The sequence below is a fragment of the Erpetoichthys calabaricus genome, chromosome 7 (genome assembly GCF_900747795.2).
Source record: "Erpetoichthys calabaricus chromosome 7, fErpCal1.3, whole genome shotgun sequence".
Lineage (NCBI taxonomy): Eukaryota > Metazoa > Chordata > Cladistia > Polypteriformes > Polypteridae > Erpetoichthys > Erpetoichthys calabaricus.
Window position 1 is genome coordinate 51,563,316 of NC_041400.2, and position 19,065 is coordinate 51,582,380.

Sequence of the window (19,065 nt, forward strand, 5' to 3'; positions counted from 1 at the left end):
ATGACTTATTCCATTAACCATTGCATATACATGTAAACATACGACTTTTCAGGTTTTGCATAATTATACTGTGTGGTGAAAAATAAGTGGACAAATTACTGTATTCAGGTGTTACAGTATCTTCATTGACAAACATTATCAATAGAGTGGTTAATAATGAATAGTTTGTTGATGTTAAATGTGGCACTGTCAGAGGATGCCAACTTTTCCACAAGTCATTAAGTGAAATTATGCGCTTCCAACTTTGTGGAAATAATTTGGGGAAGGCCCTTCAATTTCCTCGTATGATTGTGCCCCTGTGCAAAAAGCTAGATCTTTAAAGACATGGCGTGTTCTGCACAGAGCCCTAATCAAAACCCTATTGAACACCTTTGGGAAGAAGTGGAACGCTGATTGCAAGCCCAACATTATTACCTGACCTCATAAATGCTGTTTTGGCTGAATGGGAATAAATTCCCACAGACACTCTCCAAAACCTTTTGGAAAGCCTTCCCAGAAGAGTTGACACTGTTATAGCCACAAAGGGGTGCAACATCTCCAAGAGCGCAGCAAAGAAGTTGAAGCTCAGTCACAAAAGGGTATTGCAAATGGACAATGACCTCAAGCATACCTCCAAAGTTGTGTCAGGATGGCTTAATAACAACAAGGTCAAGGTATTGCAGTGGCCATCACAAAGCCCTGATCTCAATCCGATTGAAAATTTGTAGACAGAGCTGAAAAAGTGTGCGTGATCAAGGAGGCCTACAAAACTGTCCCAGTTATACCAGTTCAGTCTGGAGGAAGGGGCCAAAATTCCAGCAGCTTATTGTAAGAAGTTTGTGGAAGGCTACCCAAAATGTTTCGCTCATATTAAACAATTTAAAGGCAATGCTACCAAATATTAACCAAGTGTATATACTGTACACTTGTGACCCACTGGATTTGTGATATAGTTAATAAAAAGTTAAATACTCTGTCTGTGAACATTGTTAGAAAAAATTACTTTTGTCCTGCACAAAACAGATGTCCATGATATGCCATTTTATAGTGTGTAAGTATAAAATCTGTGGATGGCTTATAAAAATGAGTTTTAAAGTATTCACCCTAAGTTTATATAAACTTTTGACTTCACCCGTAGATTTCAACCAGTCTTAGACAGGTAGAACAGCTAGTAACATTTTAATTGTATATGATATTACATTAAAAAAATTGATAAAAACTAAAAATAAATTGTTTGATATACTGCATGTGTCTATGTGTATAAATGTGAGAATTTACCCCTATATAATAAATTGAACTTTGTATTGTTTCTTGTAATTGTATTACTAGGGTGTTGTACCATGTTAGCCATTATGAATGTAGAGAAAAGCCAAGCAAGATGACACCTTCCCTGAAGAAGGGGCTTGAGTTACCTCGAAAGCTTGCTCTTGTGATTGTATTAAATATAAGATAGCTTATACTGTATGACATATCATTAGCAATGGGTGAACATTTAGTAAACCAAATGTAAAAAATATATTTCTGATCCTTTTACATTCTTCAAGAACCAAATGTCTTGTGTCCAGTGCCATAAGGGATTCTCTGCAGCCCCCACAACCCTGAACTGCATTAAGTCAATTTTAGGTGTGTTGTGTTATATAATTTCCTTAATTTTATTAGAAAATTATGCCAAACTCAGTGAGCAAAACAGTGAAAGGCATGCACATCAGGGTGCAGTTTCATTTGACTGTCATTTTTCATGAAGTTTTCCTGTTCTGCAGTGGAATGAAAATATTAATTCTGTTCACTGGATAGAGTAATGAGAGTTAATATAGGATGCATAGATTCTCCCAAACCATAAACCATTATACTGCACCACATCGATTAAAATTCTGTGGTGGTTGTAAATAAGGATGAAAAATATTGTAATATTATTCCCGAAGCAAAATAAGGAATTATAAACATTAGGGGCACTTTATTATGTGTCCTGTTAAAACATGGATGGCTTAATATGCAGATGTATCATAGATTGTGCCTTTAAATATTTTTCCATATTGTTATTGTTAATAACATTAAATGTTAGGTTAATTGGCTACTGTTTATACCAGCCTGTTTTACTCACATCTTCAACAGGTCTTCAACATCTGGCTTAACAGAAGAGTGTAATTAAGGAAAGTCAGATCTCTAATTTCTGATTAAGGGTTGGCTCTAAAGATGGGGTTTGTAAAGCAGGGCTAGCCACACACTACAACTTGGCCAAGGCGATGATTGGAGGCTTGACGGAAAACCTGGATGTGTGCCGGGACCATTCCTATGAACCACATCAATTGTGGATAAAAATGAGCTGGTAAAACACTGTAGTTCGTAGGGGACACTGGGCTGCATACAGTAAGTGTGTACTTTCACTTCTAAAGCTTCACTGAAAGCGCAGCTCCATTAATCCACACCATTTAATTAAGCTTGTTAATGTGAGTGAGAGTCCACATTAAGATAAGATATGTGATACCAAAAAAAAAGTTTTATTAAATTCAAATGTTTAAGTAAACTTATAAGAAATAAAACACATGCTAAAGGCCTTTTTGGTCCCATTTAGTGGTCACTGCGACTATTAATACTGTTTTATCTGTCCTCTATATGGTTTAGAGTTTTTTTTTTTTTACCTTTGTTTGGTAATTGTATCATTTACAACTAGCCTAGCTTTTGTAAAAGGCAAATATGAATCTCATGGGGTCAGGGATTCTCTCTCTCGCGCGCGCGCCTGTGTGTGTCTCTCTCTCTCTCGTGCGCGCACCTGTGTGTGTCTCTCTCTCTCTCTCGTGCGCCTGTGTGTGTGTGTGTCTCTCTCTCTCGTGTGCCTGTGTGTGTGTCTGTGTCTCTCTGTCGCGCGCTCGCGCGTGTGTGTGTATCTCTCTGTCGCGCGTGCGTGTGTGTGTGTGTGTGTGTGTGTGTGTGTGTCTCTCTCTCTGTCGTGCGCGCGTGTGTATCTCTCTGTCGCGCGTGTGTGTGTCTCTCTCTGTCGCGCATGCGTGCGTGTGTGTGTGTGTGTGTGTGTGTGTGTGTGTGTGTGTGTGTGTGTCTCTCTCTCTCTCTCTCTCTCTCTCTCTCTCTCTCTCTCTCTCTCTCTCTCTCTCTCTGTCGCGCGCGCGCGCGCGCGCGCGCGTGTGTGTGTGTGTGTGTGTGTGTGTGTGTGTGTGTCTCTCTCATGCGCCTCTGTGTGGGTGTGTCTCTCTCATGCGTGCCTCTGTGTGTGTGTGTGTGTGTGTGTTTGTCGCGCGCGCCTGTGTGCTGTAAGTGAATGAAAAGATGGAACTCTGGAGAGAGCAACATACTTATTGTCCGTGACTGAAAACTGGTTTTGGCAGATACAGGCATATCTTTTTGAAAGTTTGTCCCTGCGCCTTATTAATTGTCATTGCAAAGGCCAATCTAACAGGAAATTGTCTGCGTGTAAAAGTAAAAGGCAAATTTGAATCTGATGGGGTCAGAGAAATCCAGGGATTATGGACAGTTTGTGAGGTAGGAGCTGCGATTGTTTTACACCCCAGTACATTATGGTGAATGCTGAGAACAGTCAGTCCAGTGCCTTTACAGAGACTTCTTACTGGCATGAGGTTTCTGAGAAGCATGACAACTGAACCAATTTTAAGTTTGACTTTATGCGGAGGCATGCCAGTGGGAGTAATGGCTGCCCAGCGGGTCATGGGAATAACGCCGCCGGATCGCCAGTCGGCATCGTTTATGGTCGGAACTACGACGGTATGTGATCTTCTTCGAACCTCCAACTTCCATTCTTGGCAAATGCTTTCGCTCTCGCGAGAATTGTTGGCTCTGTAGTGCGTGTGCCATGATCGGCTGCTTAGTGAATTGTTGGTGGGTGGGGCTCGGTAAAACAGTTTGCGATGGTGGACGCGGTCGTGCGTCATAACCGAAAAGAATGCAGTGGAACCTCTGTTCACGACCATAATTCGTTCCAAAACTCTGGTCATAAACCGATTTGGCCGTGAACCGAAGCAATTTCTCCCATAGGATTGTATGGAAATACAATTAATCCGTTCCAGACAATACAAACTGTATGTAAATATATATTTTTGAAAATTTTTAAGCACAAATATAGTTAACTAAACCGTAGAATGCACTGCGTAATAGTAAACTAAATGTAAAAACATTGAATAACACTGAGAAAACCTTGAACAATAGAGAAAACCAACACTGCAATAGTTTGCGCTATAGCAACAAAAAAATGAACATTTGAAAAAATCCGTAATTTAATAAACCACCAAGAAAAGTAACATTTCAAAAATGCACACTACGAACTGATCGCTGTAAACAGAAGTGAAAACAAAATCAAGCCCAGTGCATTCTTTAACTGCCTTCCTACCTTATGAGTCCAGCCCTCTCTCTCTCTCTCTCTCTCGCCGCCTGTGTGTGTGCACGGCTCTCTCTCACTACATGTGTGTGTGCCTCTGTCTCTCTCACGCTGCCTGTGTGTGTGCGCGGCTCTCTCTCTCTGGCGCTGCCTGTGTGTGTGCGCAGCTCTCTTTCTGTGGCGCTGCCTGTGTGTGTGCGTGGCTCTCTCTCTCTGGCGCTGCCTGTGTGTGTGCGTCTGTCTCTCTCTCGCGCTTCCTGTGTGTGTACCTCTGTCTCTCTCTGACGCTGCCTCTGTGTGTGCGCGGCTCTCTCTCTTTCGCTGCCTCTGTGTGTGTGCGCGCGTCTGTCTCTCTCTGGCGCTGCCTGTGTGTGTGCGCGGCTCTCTCTCTCGCGCTGCTTCTGTGTGTGTGTGTCGCACAGGAAATGCACAGGGAGAGACTGAACCTCGCAAGAGCAAATAACAGAGACCCGCCCACCAACTGTAAGACCATGGGATTCCCTCTCGCAAACTGTTCTACACGCCACATACAGCGATTCACATCCGTGACAAACATACTTCTTCAGAGATGCATGTGGAGTGTAGCAGAGACGAATGCGAATGATGCCCCGCTCTGTGAGTTGTCGTCATATCCAATGGTCTTAGAGTTGGTGGGCGTGGCTGTCTTGCGTGCTTTCCATGGGTGGCTACTTGTAGGCGGCTTAGTGAATTATATATATAGATGTGTACTTCAATAATAATAATAATACAACTGTAGTACTGTATCAATATTAAGGAATGAACCTGTTAAATTGGTGGTGTATTGATGAAGTGTGACTGTGGCTCCTTAAGATACAGGAATCTTCCATTACCTTGCCAGGTTATTTTTGCTCTGTGGCTGGGCCTACCACAACAGATCTAAGGTTCTATTCAAGTGTGGGGTCTGACTGCACAAATCCATGTCAAGTATTATAAAGGTAATATAAATGCACATAACATTGACTTCTTAATTTGTTGAGTTGAGCAAGATCATTGGCACAATCCTAGCTACAACAAATAATTTTGTGATTGAGTAGAGTACGGTGCCATTAGTTCTCATTCACTGTGTAATTCAGCGGTTCTCAACCTTCCTAATGCCGCGACCCTTTAATACGCTTCCTCATGTTGTGGTGACCCCCAACCATAAAATTTTTCTTGTTGCTACTTCATAACTGTAATTTTGCTACTGTTATGAATCGTAATGTAAATATCTGATATGCAGGATGTATTTTCATTATTACAAATTGAACATAATTAAAGCATAGTGATTAATCACAAAAACAATATGTAATTATATATTGTGAAATATTTATTTCTAATTACAATTAAATGAAATTTTTGTCTTGAAGCATGGTGGGTATCAGTCTTAATATAACAACAGTAAACTACATTGCTACATTTTGCAACAGTATACGTAAAAAGCAAACGTCAGTGCGAAGGTTGAGATTGCTTCTTTCTCACCAGATCAGAAATTCTCGGAGCAGTCTTTGCAAGAGCACAACGAAGATCATCTTCCACAACAAGTCTACTTTTGTATTTAGACTTGATAACCAACAAGCTGGAAAACCCTGTTTCACAAAGATATGTTATTGGAAATGGAAGAAGAAGGCGCAACACAGTCTCAGACAGAACAGGATGACTGCAAACACTTGATTCAGAATTTTGTAACTGGCATTGTAGAGAAATCAGTTCTCACTGCATCGTTGTTAATAAGTTCAATGAACTCCTCTTGTGCTGTCTCGGGAACATCTTCAACTTTGACTGTGAATGGGCTTCTGGCAAGTGCAAATAGGGTGTCAGGTAGATTTGTAAAGTACAATGAAATTTCGTCTGCAAGCATGTGCAAGTGTTCTTTCACAGAAATTATCATCGTAATCCTTTTGTCTGGTTCAATGTCATGTTCCTCAAAGAAAGCAGATAAGGTAGGCAATATGTAAATTTTATTTTCATCCAAATTTTTTTTGCCAAAGCTGAAGTTTCATTTGGAATGATCGGATCTTTTCAGACAAATCGAGGCATGTTGCATTTGGTCCTTGCAGTGATACATTTAACTCATTCAAGATGGCAAAGATGTCAACCAAGTAAGCTATTTTCTGCAGTTCACTTTTATCGTTGAAAAGTGCTTCGAACTGCGGTCTTGCTTTCTGATTAAAAAACGTTTTGAGTTCATCACGAAGCTCAAAAACACGTTTTAAAACTTTTCCTCTTGACAACCATCTCACTTCAGTGTGAAATAGCAGAGCATTGTTCGGCGCATCCAACTCGTTGCACAGTTGCGAAAACAGTCGACTGTTTAAAGTGCTCGCCTTTACAAAACTGACAGAACTTATGACGCTTTTCGTTACTTCTTGTAACTCTTGTGGCAGCGTCTTCATTGCTAATATTTGCCGATGAATCATACATTGAGTTCCGGTGACATTTGGTGACTCATTCAGTACCAAACGTTGAAATCCAGATCGACATCCTAGCTGGAGCACCATCTGTGCAAACACCACAAACCTTTTCCCAAGAGATCTTATGCTCTTTCAGAAATGAACCAACTGTGTCAAATACATCACGTGCAGTAGTTGTCGTTTCAAGAGGTTTGCAAAAAAGAAACTCATCTTTAAATTCGCCGTCATTAATATACCTCACATAAACCAGTAACTGTGAACAGTTTGCAACGTCTGTAGATTCATCAAGCTGGATGCTAAATATTGGAAGTGGAGCAGATTTAATTTCCTGGATTACCTGATCAAGAATATCAGCAGACATGTCATCTATTCTTCTGCGGACAGTGTCGTTAGATAAGGAAATTGCACTCAATTTCGTAACAAATTCATCTCTGATCATAACTCGAACAATGTCTTTGGCCGCTGGCAACAGTAAATCCTCAGCAATGGTGTGAGGTTTCATAGCTCTGGCGATTCTGAGTGCCACCAAATATGAAGCTTCAATGGCTGCTACGTTTTGTTTGTGGTACTTTCCACCAGTGTCAAGTCTGGCTTTTTTGAGTCCATCAGCTTTGCTTTTAAAATAGTTGGTATATTTGCCAGCAAAGCTTGGATGCTTGCTATCAAAATGGCGTTTTAGTTTGTTCGGTTTCATAGATTCGGCTGATAGAACTTCACAACAAATAACACATTGCGGTTTCTCAATTCCTGCTGTAATTATTGAGGTAAAACCATATTGTAAAAAATCCTCACTATGTTTTCTTTTCTTAATGTTCTTCTCTACATGATCCATTGTCACGAGAGACAGACGCATACTCACACACAGGTGCGCTAAAGAGGCACACAGAGAGAGACGGATAGAGGAGTGGTGTCTCGGTTCCTAAGACCGTCGGAAATATGTGTTTTCCGATGGTCTTAGGCGACCCCTGTGACAGGGTCGTTCGACCCCCAAAGGGGTCGCAACCCACAGGTTGAGAACCGCTGGTGTAATTGGATATGTACATTGTGTTCAAAAGGTTGCTTTGCTAGAAAAACATTAATGTATTTTTGTTTGCAAAATTGCACTTTCATTTTACAGTTTTATTGCTGTTGTATTACAGACTCTTATTAATTGAATCTTAAATTCTACAAAGTCAGGCATTATTTGTCAGTATTAAGATGTCATAAACCACGAAGAGAGAACAAAGAAATTTTGTGGGCACTCTATCTAGTGCATCTAATTCCCATTATAGTCAGTTTTGGGCGACACTTTTTCTACCCGGAATTCACAGTTGTGCCATGTTTTTTTTTCTGTTTCTTTATTATACTGTTCACATGCTTAATAATCACATGCTTTGCGTGACTATCAGAATCTCGGAAATCCTCTAAATACCCATTCCATGGTTGTTGATTTTTAAATTACCTTGTTCTAGGTTTTACTTTTGACTTCATATTGTAATATTTATAAGAGTCGTACTAGCCCAATGTCATACTTTCATTCATTGTACAGATGACTTAATTCTAGGAGATTTCTAAACACAGCTGATTTCTCTACAATAGGTGAAGTTGTAGCACAGCGAGAGGCTGAAAAACTTATGGCTTGTTGTGTGTTTAATTCAGAAGAGTCTGCAGAATTCTTTTTTCACTGTGCCATAATTCACTTTTTATTGCACCTTAACCACAAGTAATCCAAGCTAAATTAATTAGGCTTTCAAATAGAAAGTGAAAATGGTCAAGACCTCATGCTCCGCTCAGCATTATAAGGACTCAAAGACTCCTTTCAACGAAAAACAGCATTTTTAAATTTGATTATCCTATCCTCATAGCACTGAATATGCAATTCATATTTTGATCTCTCACTTACTTTTCTCAAACAAGCTCCCTTTACATCTTCTTTGGCCTTCCACCCCTTCCCCACACATCCCTTATCCGTTAGTGTTCTCAGCATACTTCATGAATGTGTATTTGTGCAAGTATAACATAAATATATGTGTGTGTATTATATCTCTTCTCACAAATCTGCAAAAAAATACATATGTGAATATTTTTAATAGTTCATACTGCCATTATGTAAGAAACCTTTTTTGATAATTGAGCATGACTGATTCAGTGCTTCCTTTTCCTTCATAAACATGAAAACCTTCCAGGATATTGCACTGAAAACACTATTGCTCCAGCATTTACTTTATTACTTTAGGTAAGACATGCAACCATTTATTTAATTTTAGTGACAGCACTGACAAAACACTATGGTTTGGCATGCAAATTTCACATTGTCTATGTTGGTTTTGTTTGAAATAATGACCTCATCTTATAGCAAAGGTCAGTTTTTATACTGGAACCTCATACTTTTTTATTTTGTTTTGTTAAACAACAGAACCATTTTATAATATTAATAAGAAATCTACAGATTCTCAATATTTGAACAGATTGTTAAAATCTTTAAAATCTATACAGTTTCTGACCACACTTATTTCAACTCAGATTTGCGTGGAACAAAAGTTAGTCCAGGCAGCGCCATACATAAAGCAGGAACAAGCCTTGAATAGGAAGATGTTTCTAAACAAATTTTTCATTAACATACCTCAATGTTAAAAAGTGATTCATAGTATTGTCACTTAATTTGACCATTTCTGTTGTAGATAAACATCAGTCTTTGAAATAAAAGACAAAGAAGTCAATGAAACTGTAACTGCTACACATAACCTGAACCAATCGTGGAGGTTATGTCAAAAGAGCACAAAAAGCTTACAAAACATAATCATGTTCATGTAAAATGCATTTTTCATGTTTCCTTTCATGGAGAACTGTTAAAGGCTTTTTGTACACTTTTGATTCTTTTTGCATATTTTCTTTCTTAGAGAGGTTTGCTGCCTACAGGAGAGACCGCACACTCACTCAACTAATTTGACAGTGCTAATTTCTTGGACCATAGATGACCCAAGCAAATTCAGAGATTTCCATGAAACGCATACCAATTTATCATTATGAAGTACTAGCCAATTGTAACTGTTTTTTTAAATAAGGATGACTGTCTTACTCAGACACTGTGTCATCTTTGTTGTGACTTTTCTGCATCCATACCATGAAGAACAGAGAGAGGTTCTCATAAGAGGTTTGATCTAGTATTGCAGCTTGACTCTGCTTCTTCCACCTCTTTTATTTTTTTCAGCCATAAAATCTTTTTTTTCCCTATGCAGAAGCTCCCAGTACAGTTCTATATGCAGACATACTGTACGGTTCTATACAGTGAACAATGACGTGAACACTTCTCATATGTTAAAGTGACCAATTTGCACTCCTTTGACTTTCACGGTATCAAAATCTAACAATCTGTACAGTTGTGTGATACCTAAAGACTGTTTTTAATTTTTTTTTTTTTTTGTCCTTATGTATCCTCCTTGGATTTGACATACAAGGAATAATAGTGCAATACAAGCCGATAATCTTAAAACTACAACATGTATGTTCAGCACTTGGCATACCATCAGGGGTTAGGAAGTAAACAGGTGGCATGGCAAGTGACAGATTGCTTACAATAACAATGTAGAAGTTGCAGAATGGCATTCCCTTCTACTCCAAACTCTGACAGAATCTATCTGTATTCTTCTTTTAAGTAATAATGTTTACCTTATATACTGTAAGTATATATTAAATATGATTACAAAGTGCAAGAGGCTAAGATTGTATCTGAGGTGAAAGAGATTGGAATGGCTAGGTGTACAAGTTTTTGATTTGTTTTCCTTGAAAGTCTGTGTGCTTCACACACACAAATATGTTACATACAAGGTGTGCACTATAGATAGTTCTAAACACAGGCAGCCTTCTGAGGTCTTAGTTGACACAATCATCTTTTCTGTGCAGTTTCTGACTCTCTGTCCACATCGCACACCTTCCAACTCTACCCATCACTGCCCATGTCTTAAATTTAGTGAACAGCGTTTGCATTTTTATTTTATTATCACCTTTAGAGTTGCATAATACGCTATCATGGAATAACCCAAACACACACTGTGCTCTTGTACATATATCCCCCTTGAAAGTTCAAAACAATGAATAATTTTCCAAAATTGCTTATTTCATTCAATTTCCAGTGGGATTCTATCTCACCAAACCAACATACTGTATCTCAAATAAGGAAGACATAAAACTTTTACCACTTTTATTTGTGCAGCAGCTGTTTAAGACAATTTACAGAGTGTCCATAAAGATAAAGAGTAAGGGGCAGAGAAAAGTATACCTAGACTACACCACATTACTAAGGAATTAACCAATGATGATTTAAATATATATATAGTTTTGCCATCCATAATATGTCATACAGCTTTTATTAGACCTGCAGACATGGAGTCTGAGGCAGACTGATGTAAGTACCGACTCTAAATGCATGTCGAGTTGCACTTGTAAACAGATTAGTTCATACAAATGTAAATTCAGTAGAAGAAATGACTCACTATGAAAAAGGAGATTTTTGTATGTAACATTGAATTTATAATATAACCCAGAATTCCCTGTTTACAGCATGTAGAGAAGTTTGTTTATTGTATATTTTGTTTGTTTATTACTTTTGCCTTGATTCATTTGTTGAGCTTGGTTCTTAGGCTTCTTAAGTGACTAAAAGGGGACAGTCTTGGCTCATACTGCACTGCCTGAATAAATCATTAAGCCTGATCATGCCAGTGCAGATGATTTTACTGTACATCACAAGCTTATAAAATGTAAATCACTTGAGTAAGCTCATCCTTTTGGCTTTTCAGCTGTTTCGCACAGTCCATGACCTTTTGGCATGAGTCAGACTGGTGGATGGATTGTGTTACAGTTCACTGTGGGTTGGGAGAAAAATCACAAGCTGCCATTGATTGTTTTGCCCTGCAGAAAGAAAAGAAAAAAACTCTCTTTTCAAATTGGATATAAATTATAAATAACTACTCTAAAGGCTATAAGCTACGAAACGAGCATTCTTTAGAGAATTACACAGGTAAAGGATGTTAGTATGAGGGTTATTAACTTGATGATTGCAGGATTGGTAAACTTGACCCAAGGCACTGATCACTTCTGTCCATAAAATCCTAAACAATTGGCCTGATTCACCAAGCTTTTTCTTCAACAGTGTTCATTAATATAGACCAGCAAGGGGTCAAACTAATAAACACAAGGTCAATACTTGCACCATCACTGTACACTCATTGGTGAAGCCATAAAGGTATTTTTAATTGTATCCCTCAGGGTTGAGCATTGTTGCAATCCTAATTCTGTACAGAAAAAAGTAGTGAATGTGATGTATCTGTACAATCCATTGAGAGTCATTCTTGTGAAGCACATTCTTTGTCTCCAAGTCTGTATGTTTACCTTTTAAGCCCTGAAAACAGAACTGTCACATTTTATTAGAGCAGTAAAAGATTCCAACTATTATCGTCCTTGAAGGTAATATAAAATTGGAAAATGTAGTGGATTTTTTTTCCAGTGTGCTCCACTCACAAATGTTCCTCTTATGTCCAATTGATAACTAGGGTATGTGGACACTAATAGATCCCTAACCGATTTGTTGGATTTCCAACCTATAAAAAAAAAGGGCAAAAGAAAAAGAAAACTATGAAGTGTTATAGGATTGGCACACATCTGTTGCTAGGCAGCAAATATGGTTACAGAGAGAGAGAGAGCTATTATCCGGTGAAATTAAGTGTTGAATCACTGTAAGTAACTATAGCAATGACCTACTATTACACTGTGATAAGGACTGCAATAAAAAAAAAACCTTGAAATTTTGCCATATGCTGTAATACCGCTACTTCTGAGTTTAAGCTATGGACATGACTTGCACAGGAGAGAAAAATGCTTTTGAAATGCAAGAACAAAATATAAGGGGGAAAAGCAGGAAGCAAAGCAAATCCATTAGGTATATGCAATGGAATATTTTTCTTTCATGAATGTGAATTCTTCAAGGATCTGAAGAATGACAACATAAAAGGTCAGGTAAACACAGCTTATTGATAACCATAGTAAATCTTTGTCTTTTAATATGTTAAGCAATGATGAGCTGTGCTCCCAATGGGATAGAGCTAACTGTCCACTAGGAGGGATTAACCGAAGTTCAGAGACTTGATTTACTGGATAGAGTGCTACAGTCTGTACTACTTGCCGGCCTGGTGTGCCTATGCACTGTCGCGTCCCTGTGCGCCTTATACAGTATGTCGACATTTGAGGCTGCACTGTTGTATTTCTACAGATCTAAGTATTTGTTAAGATTATGGCTTCAATGTTGATATGTTCTTGTGAAGAGAAACAGAATGTGTCAAAATTGTTTGAAGTTCAATTGCTCCTTAACAGCATTTACTATAAGTGCAAACAAATGGAGGGCCCACATAACTGAGAGATGGAATAGGTTGGAATGTGAGGCCACGGTGACTAGCAACCTGAGATAGCTCAAGTCTGTGATGATGTAAAGAAGCAGGTTCGAAATGAACGTTACAAACTGCTCAAATGAAAAGAAGAACAAACACGTTGAGAGGTTAGGCCTTGAAGGATTACAGTACGACAACATCTAAACTTGATGTTACTCATGCCAGGTTGAAGTGAAGTTCCATCCATTTGTGTATTTCTTTTTTTTATTTTTTTTTCATTGATTTTGTTGAATTAATTAATAAAGAAAATTACATTATTGTTTATCAAAAAATGCCCAAACAGCCGAATATACAAATGAGACCATTTGTGGAAGATTATTTGTTTATACAGTATTAAAAATACAAAATATAATCAGCCCTAATTCTATTGTTTCTTTTTCTCCTTGTTTTTGCTTCAGGTACAGAGCGACATGAGTTAACTTCATGGAGAAGCTTCCACTCCATTTTCAAGTTTTTCTCAGAAGCATTAGAAACACAGAACAGTGAAGCCAAGCAGCCAGCTGCAGTTGCGACAAGGAGCTCCAACAGAATAAAACATGAAGATTTCTAAAAGTGGAAGAAATCACCCTCTTTTAGCCGCTTGTATTTTTCTCTGTGCATTCTCTAGGCTCTCATTAGATTGTTTTCTTTTTAGAGCACAGGGTCATGGTGTATACTTCTAAATAGCGTTTTGCATTATTTCTAGATGAATGCTACTGTCAAAGCAATATAGGTTCACTGGTTGTGCTTCCTGTGGGCTGTTGCTTGGATTTTGTGGCGCCCATCAGTGCACAGATTAAGGCTGACAGCAGTGCAGCACTGTACGGCATGGCAGAGATCTAATTGCCCTGACACAACCCTGCACTGAGCCACTGCCATGTCTTCTCTAGCCTTCCCATGCATTACTTGTACCTGTTTTATGATTGATCTTTTGAGATTTTTAATGACTCAGCCAGTCACAAGTCCATTTTCGATAACTGGAATTTATCATGTTTTGCTGCTGTTTTAATCTCATTGAGTCTTTTCAGTTGACATTTTATTCCTTTTACAAAATGATGTTTGTTGTTAACCTGTGTTTGCAGTAACTGGGTTGCTGCTTACAGTGGTTCTTTTTTTAAAAGCAAAGATGAAGTTTCCACATTTACAGGATTTAATAACAGATGAGACTAGTTTTAAAATCATGATGTATAGAGTGACATTTATAAAGAGTTATATTTTTTCAGGTGCCAAAATGAGTTTTTGTTTTTAAGTCATATTTGATGTTATAAACAAAATAGATAGTTAGAAACCAAAAACGTTAGAGTTCATAAACAGTATGCAGTCCATGTGAAAACAGCACAAGCTGCCTCCTAGTGACAGTCATTGAGAACGGACCGTGTTGTTACATTTCCACGCCGGATTGTAAATCAGTTTATGCCCATGGCTGTTGATGGCTCACACTTAATCTGTCTTTTCTTTTGAGGATCCACAATGTCTATCTTCATTTTTGAACATGGAATGCCACCTGTCACTAATAAGAGGCATAAAACCTTACACATACTTCACATGTAGGGATCAAGGTTTTGACAGGTTTTCCTCTAATAGCACGTTGTAAGATCCTACTCAAAAGTGGAAGCCTAACATTCATGCCTGTTCCTCTATTGACTATAAAATATTTTTCAATGGTTTATTGCTGTGAGTAATCTGTATCTTCCTCTTACAAATAAAGGTCATCTTCCCAGTACCTAAAATGCTGCATAGACTAGAACTTTCATTGAGATGACCATTAATGAGTATATCCAGTTAATTGCCACCTGATAGTGTTATGTGACCATTTTGGCCAAAAAGCAGCAAATATGCTGTGATAACAAATGTTCAGTGACATGCTGATCCATCTGCTTGTAGTGCACGTCCAGTATAGGTGTGATCATACAGACATCCTGATCTGTTAGGTGCCTCGTGGTCTGTGAGTGCAGGCTGAGCTTCTTCTTGAGTGTTAATGAAGTACATTTGGATGAACTTCTGTTGGCCACAGGAGACGCCTCAGCTAATTATGTTTTATCTGTCTACCATTTTTAAGTTCCTTAAAATTAATAGCCAGTTACTGTAATTAAGTGGCCCCTATTACAGAATCTTGAACTATGATAAATGGTGTTTTAATTCTTGAGCTTCCATTTCTGATATTTTCTTACTGCGTCAACTTTCTAATTGCTCACTCAACTTATGCGTGACCTTGGATAAAATTGTGTCTGTAGCAAGTTCTTCACTGAAATCCAAGCATTTGTGTGTTTCTCTGATGGGCTTTGATGAAGTCACAAATGCTTCAGTTTGTTTACCCAACCTGAAAAGTTGGCTGCAGAAAGCAACAGATGAGTTCAGTCTGTGTTAGAGGGCATTATGAGAGCATTTTAAAGATGGCGGAGCAAGGAATTTCAGACTGACTGTTATAAAAGGCATCTTGGGGTGGCTCAATTTTTTTTTTTTTTTTTTTTATAATTTCACTTCAAGAAAAAAAGTTATCTTTATCAGTAATGCTGCAGACTTTTGTTTTAAAAAACTCTTAAAGACTGACACATTTGTAACAGTAAAGATGTGTCACTGAGGATGTACCTGATCAGCCACTTAAAATGGTGTTCCTGTGCCCATTAAAATGCCATCACAACAAGAACTTGATCTAAAAGTCACGTTAGGATTTGACTTGTACACAGAGTGTTTTCCTATGTGCATGTGTGTTTTTCTTCCTGTGCTAGCTGTAAAATGTCGTCTTCATTAGTGCAATTATTCCAGAAGGTCTTCAAGCACTGCTAATAATAGCAAGATTATGAATTGGTGTTCTGCTATTAGTGATTTTCTTGCCACTTAAAATCATGTCATTGAAAGCATGGCTTGCATTTCTCTGAGGAGATTTAAATTACATCATTCAGCATATAGCAAACACATTCACGAAGCTTTCAACATAGCGTTTTTCAAACTGCACAACTTTCTGTAACATTTGTTAGAAGGCATCATCCCAAACCCAGTCTGCTCCTTTTATGTCAGGTCAAACTCTTTTTGGCAGCACTGGAAGGTGCTTTGGGGTGCAATCCATTTCATTCAAGTCGGCTTCTCTTTAAAAACCTATGGTAAACAATAGTTTAAAATAGAAGACACTAAGGATATGTTTTCTCAAGTTCAAGTCTATTTCTAAATAAGATGTTTGGGGATTTATGGATTCCAGCTTTTAAATTATTTGCTTTTTTCTCTTTTATAAATGCAAATTTGGTGTAAGTTTTAATTGAATGGTTTTGATAAACTCACAACAGCCAAGTACATCATAAAACAAATACAAGAAAACACTGTGTTACAAAGCTCACCTTATGCCAAGCATTTAATATTTACAAATGTAATTGTTATTAAACCTAATTTTGTTGCACCTCTAATGTACTTTGACAAATTGCTTGCTGCTTTTATACTGCTCAAATTTTAAAAACTTGCTAATTCTTATATACTGTTAAAATTACAATATTCTAAAATAACCCAGAGAATTTTAAAGAAATGTTTTGAAATTTACACAATATTCTTGTTTTAGAAATGCTTACTTACTTTAAATAGTTTTTTTATTATTAATAAATACCTCCTTTAAAGTTTTATTGTATATCTTTTCTTTTTTTCCAAGGGGTTTTCTTGTTTTATTTGCTTTTTTTGCTGCTGTCAACCTGTACTAGTTCCTCACTTCAATTCTGTCCCTCAAATCCTGTTTTCAAATATATAATAAAAAAATGTGTGCGTTTTATTACATTTTAAAGTTGTGTATTTTTTGTGAAAGAAAAGAACTTGAATGAGAATTGAAACATAAAAATGATGTATGGCAGTCAAATGAGGGGAACGTGTTGCCAAATGGAAGTCTTCACCACATAACACTGGAGGGGCAAATGATCAGAAGCGGCGGCCCCAGGAGGCTCGGCCACTTCACATCGTTCACTTGGACAAGCACGGGACCTCCGATCAGACCTGGGCAGGTAAAATGAAGGATTAAAAGAATGAATGAAGTTTCGATCCCTCTCTCCTTTCAGCAAGTCACATTAACTCGGCGGAAAACCTGTGCCATAAAATACACTGACCTGTGTGAAAGGCAATAAAAGTCCGCTAAACTGACCTCGAAATCAGTGACCATAAAAATGGAAGGAAGTATTAAGAAATACGATCTTGGGTGGCAGAGTAAAGAAGAAGGAAAACTGCAGACACTCTCACTTGTCTCAGCTATACAAGTCCACCCGGTCAGCACTGGGATCTGCAGGAAAAGTGATCCACCATGAAACTCGATGCCCCAGCCGGGGCCACGTATCTGCAGATAGATTATATCAGTAGGAGAAGCTCTTTTACACCCAGTGACTTGACTTTGTTTTTAATATGGTTAAAGCTTAAAAGCTTTTTTGGCTTTTGCGGTGGGTCTGTTTTCTGGTGTAAAAAGGTGTCATTGTGTCCGGTTTTCAGGAGTGAGAGCTCACGCGCGTGCGCGTACGGGTAGACACAAGGCGCGAACCAAACCTGGCCGGGTCACTGCAGGGCACGCGCTCGCGCACGCATCTGCGGGGCCGCCACGCTGACCGTGCGTTCATGTTTAAAAGTAACGAACTTGCAAAAAACCGAACCGTCAGTTTTCAAGAAGCGAAGAACTCAAACGGACACCCACAGCAAGCTGCGTCTGATAAAGCAGTCGACACGACGAACTGGTAAAAAAGATGACGAAGAACCGGTTTGTGTTTCAGTTCCAGATGTCAAGTGCTGTCACCAGTGGTCTCCTCTAAATATCAGTCTCAGTTTTATTGTATCAGTTGCTGTGAGTTTATATAGCGCCTTGCATGTACACTGTAACATATAACAAGTCACACATTTGAAAATCTGTTTATCAAGAAATGAGAAAGTCGCAATCCTTTTTTTTCTGAAAAGAAGACATAATAAGGTAAATTGCTGGAGGTTTTCATAGTTAATCATTTTTAATAAATGTGCATTGAAAACTTTACACGCCAGTAGTGGCAACTCGACCTAGTCTGTCTCTCAAAATGTTCCTCTGCATTTTTATTACAATTCGGTTACTTTTCTAGAACACTTGAGACAAAAGAATATTTCTATAAGTCTGCTGCAGTGAGCCTTACTGACGGGTTCGCGTGCTCCCACACGGGGTCCTTCCTTTCATTTTTCACTTGATAACATTTATAGTTAAACAAAAATCACTAAATTGCGTATGAACAAATCCTGAGGTTCCTTCCGGGCTCGAGAAGTCCAGGTAGATACAGTTCTGGAAGCAGAGAAACGACCTTTACATGCAAAAGTCGCGCACATACTCTCTTTAAAATAAAGGTGCCAAAGTGGGTCGTCAGAGTCAGGTCATAGGGGGACAGTTTCTGGTTCCCAAGAGAATGAACCAGGTGAAGGTTCCAGAAAGAACCTTTACTTATTTAGAGCCATACCATAATGATAACCTACAGTATTTGTGAAGTGTCAGTGGATTACTGATTTTAAAATCATTCTTCCTGCATTCAGTAACACAGGCTGTGTTCAGGTTTTCTTGATCTGTTAGAATCCTGCTAAGTTTACTAACCATTTAAAGCCAAAAGTACCAATTCAATATGCAAATAAATAAATAAACAAATAGAAATGTTTATTTATCCAGGATTGTTCTACAAGGAACCACACAGCCCAGTAAAATACCATTGAGAAAGTATTTTTTTAAAGTGTTATAAGCGAGGAAATGCTCTAAACTGCCTAATTCTCAAACTTTCTGACAGTTTTAGGAAACGTTTCTGCTAAAAAAAAAAAAAAAGGATAAAGGTTACACTTTGTGGACTGTGAGCCGAGCGCCGCTTCTCAGCTGGGTCGGCCGGAGTGGCTGACCTAACTGAGCGGGCGGTAACTTGAAGTCGTTATAGCGCAGGCACGTCCTCGCTTTGAAAACAGTTTACACTTGAAATAA

At 38.4% G+C, this 19,065-nt stretch overlaps 1 protein-coding gene and 1 long non-coding RNA gene across 2 annotated transcripts in view; one reads left to right on the forward strand and one right to left on the reverse strand.

Moving 5' to 3' along the window:
- Positions 1-16,735, forward strand: part of fam172a (family with sequence similarity 172 member A) — a 744,353-nt gene extending 727,618 nt beyond the window's left edge. The window contains exon 11 of the mRNA XM_051930185.1: positions 13,553-16,735. Within this exon, the coding sequence (XP_051786145.1) occupies positions 13,553-13,704 (152 nt within the window). The 3' untranslated portion in view covers positions 13,705-16,735. The remainder of the gene's footprint in view (positions 1-13,552) is intronic.
- The window catches only part of LOC127528864 (uncharacterized), a 109,263-nt gene that overhangs the window by 75,318 nt on the left and 14,880 nt on the right, over positions 1-19,065 (reverse strand). The gene's annotated exons all lie outside the window — the stretch shown is intronic.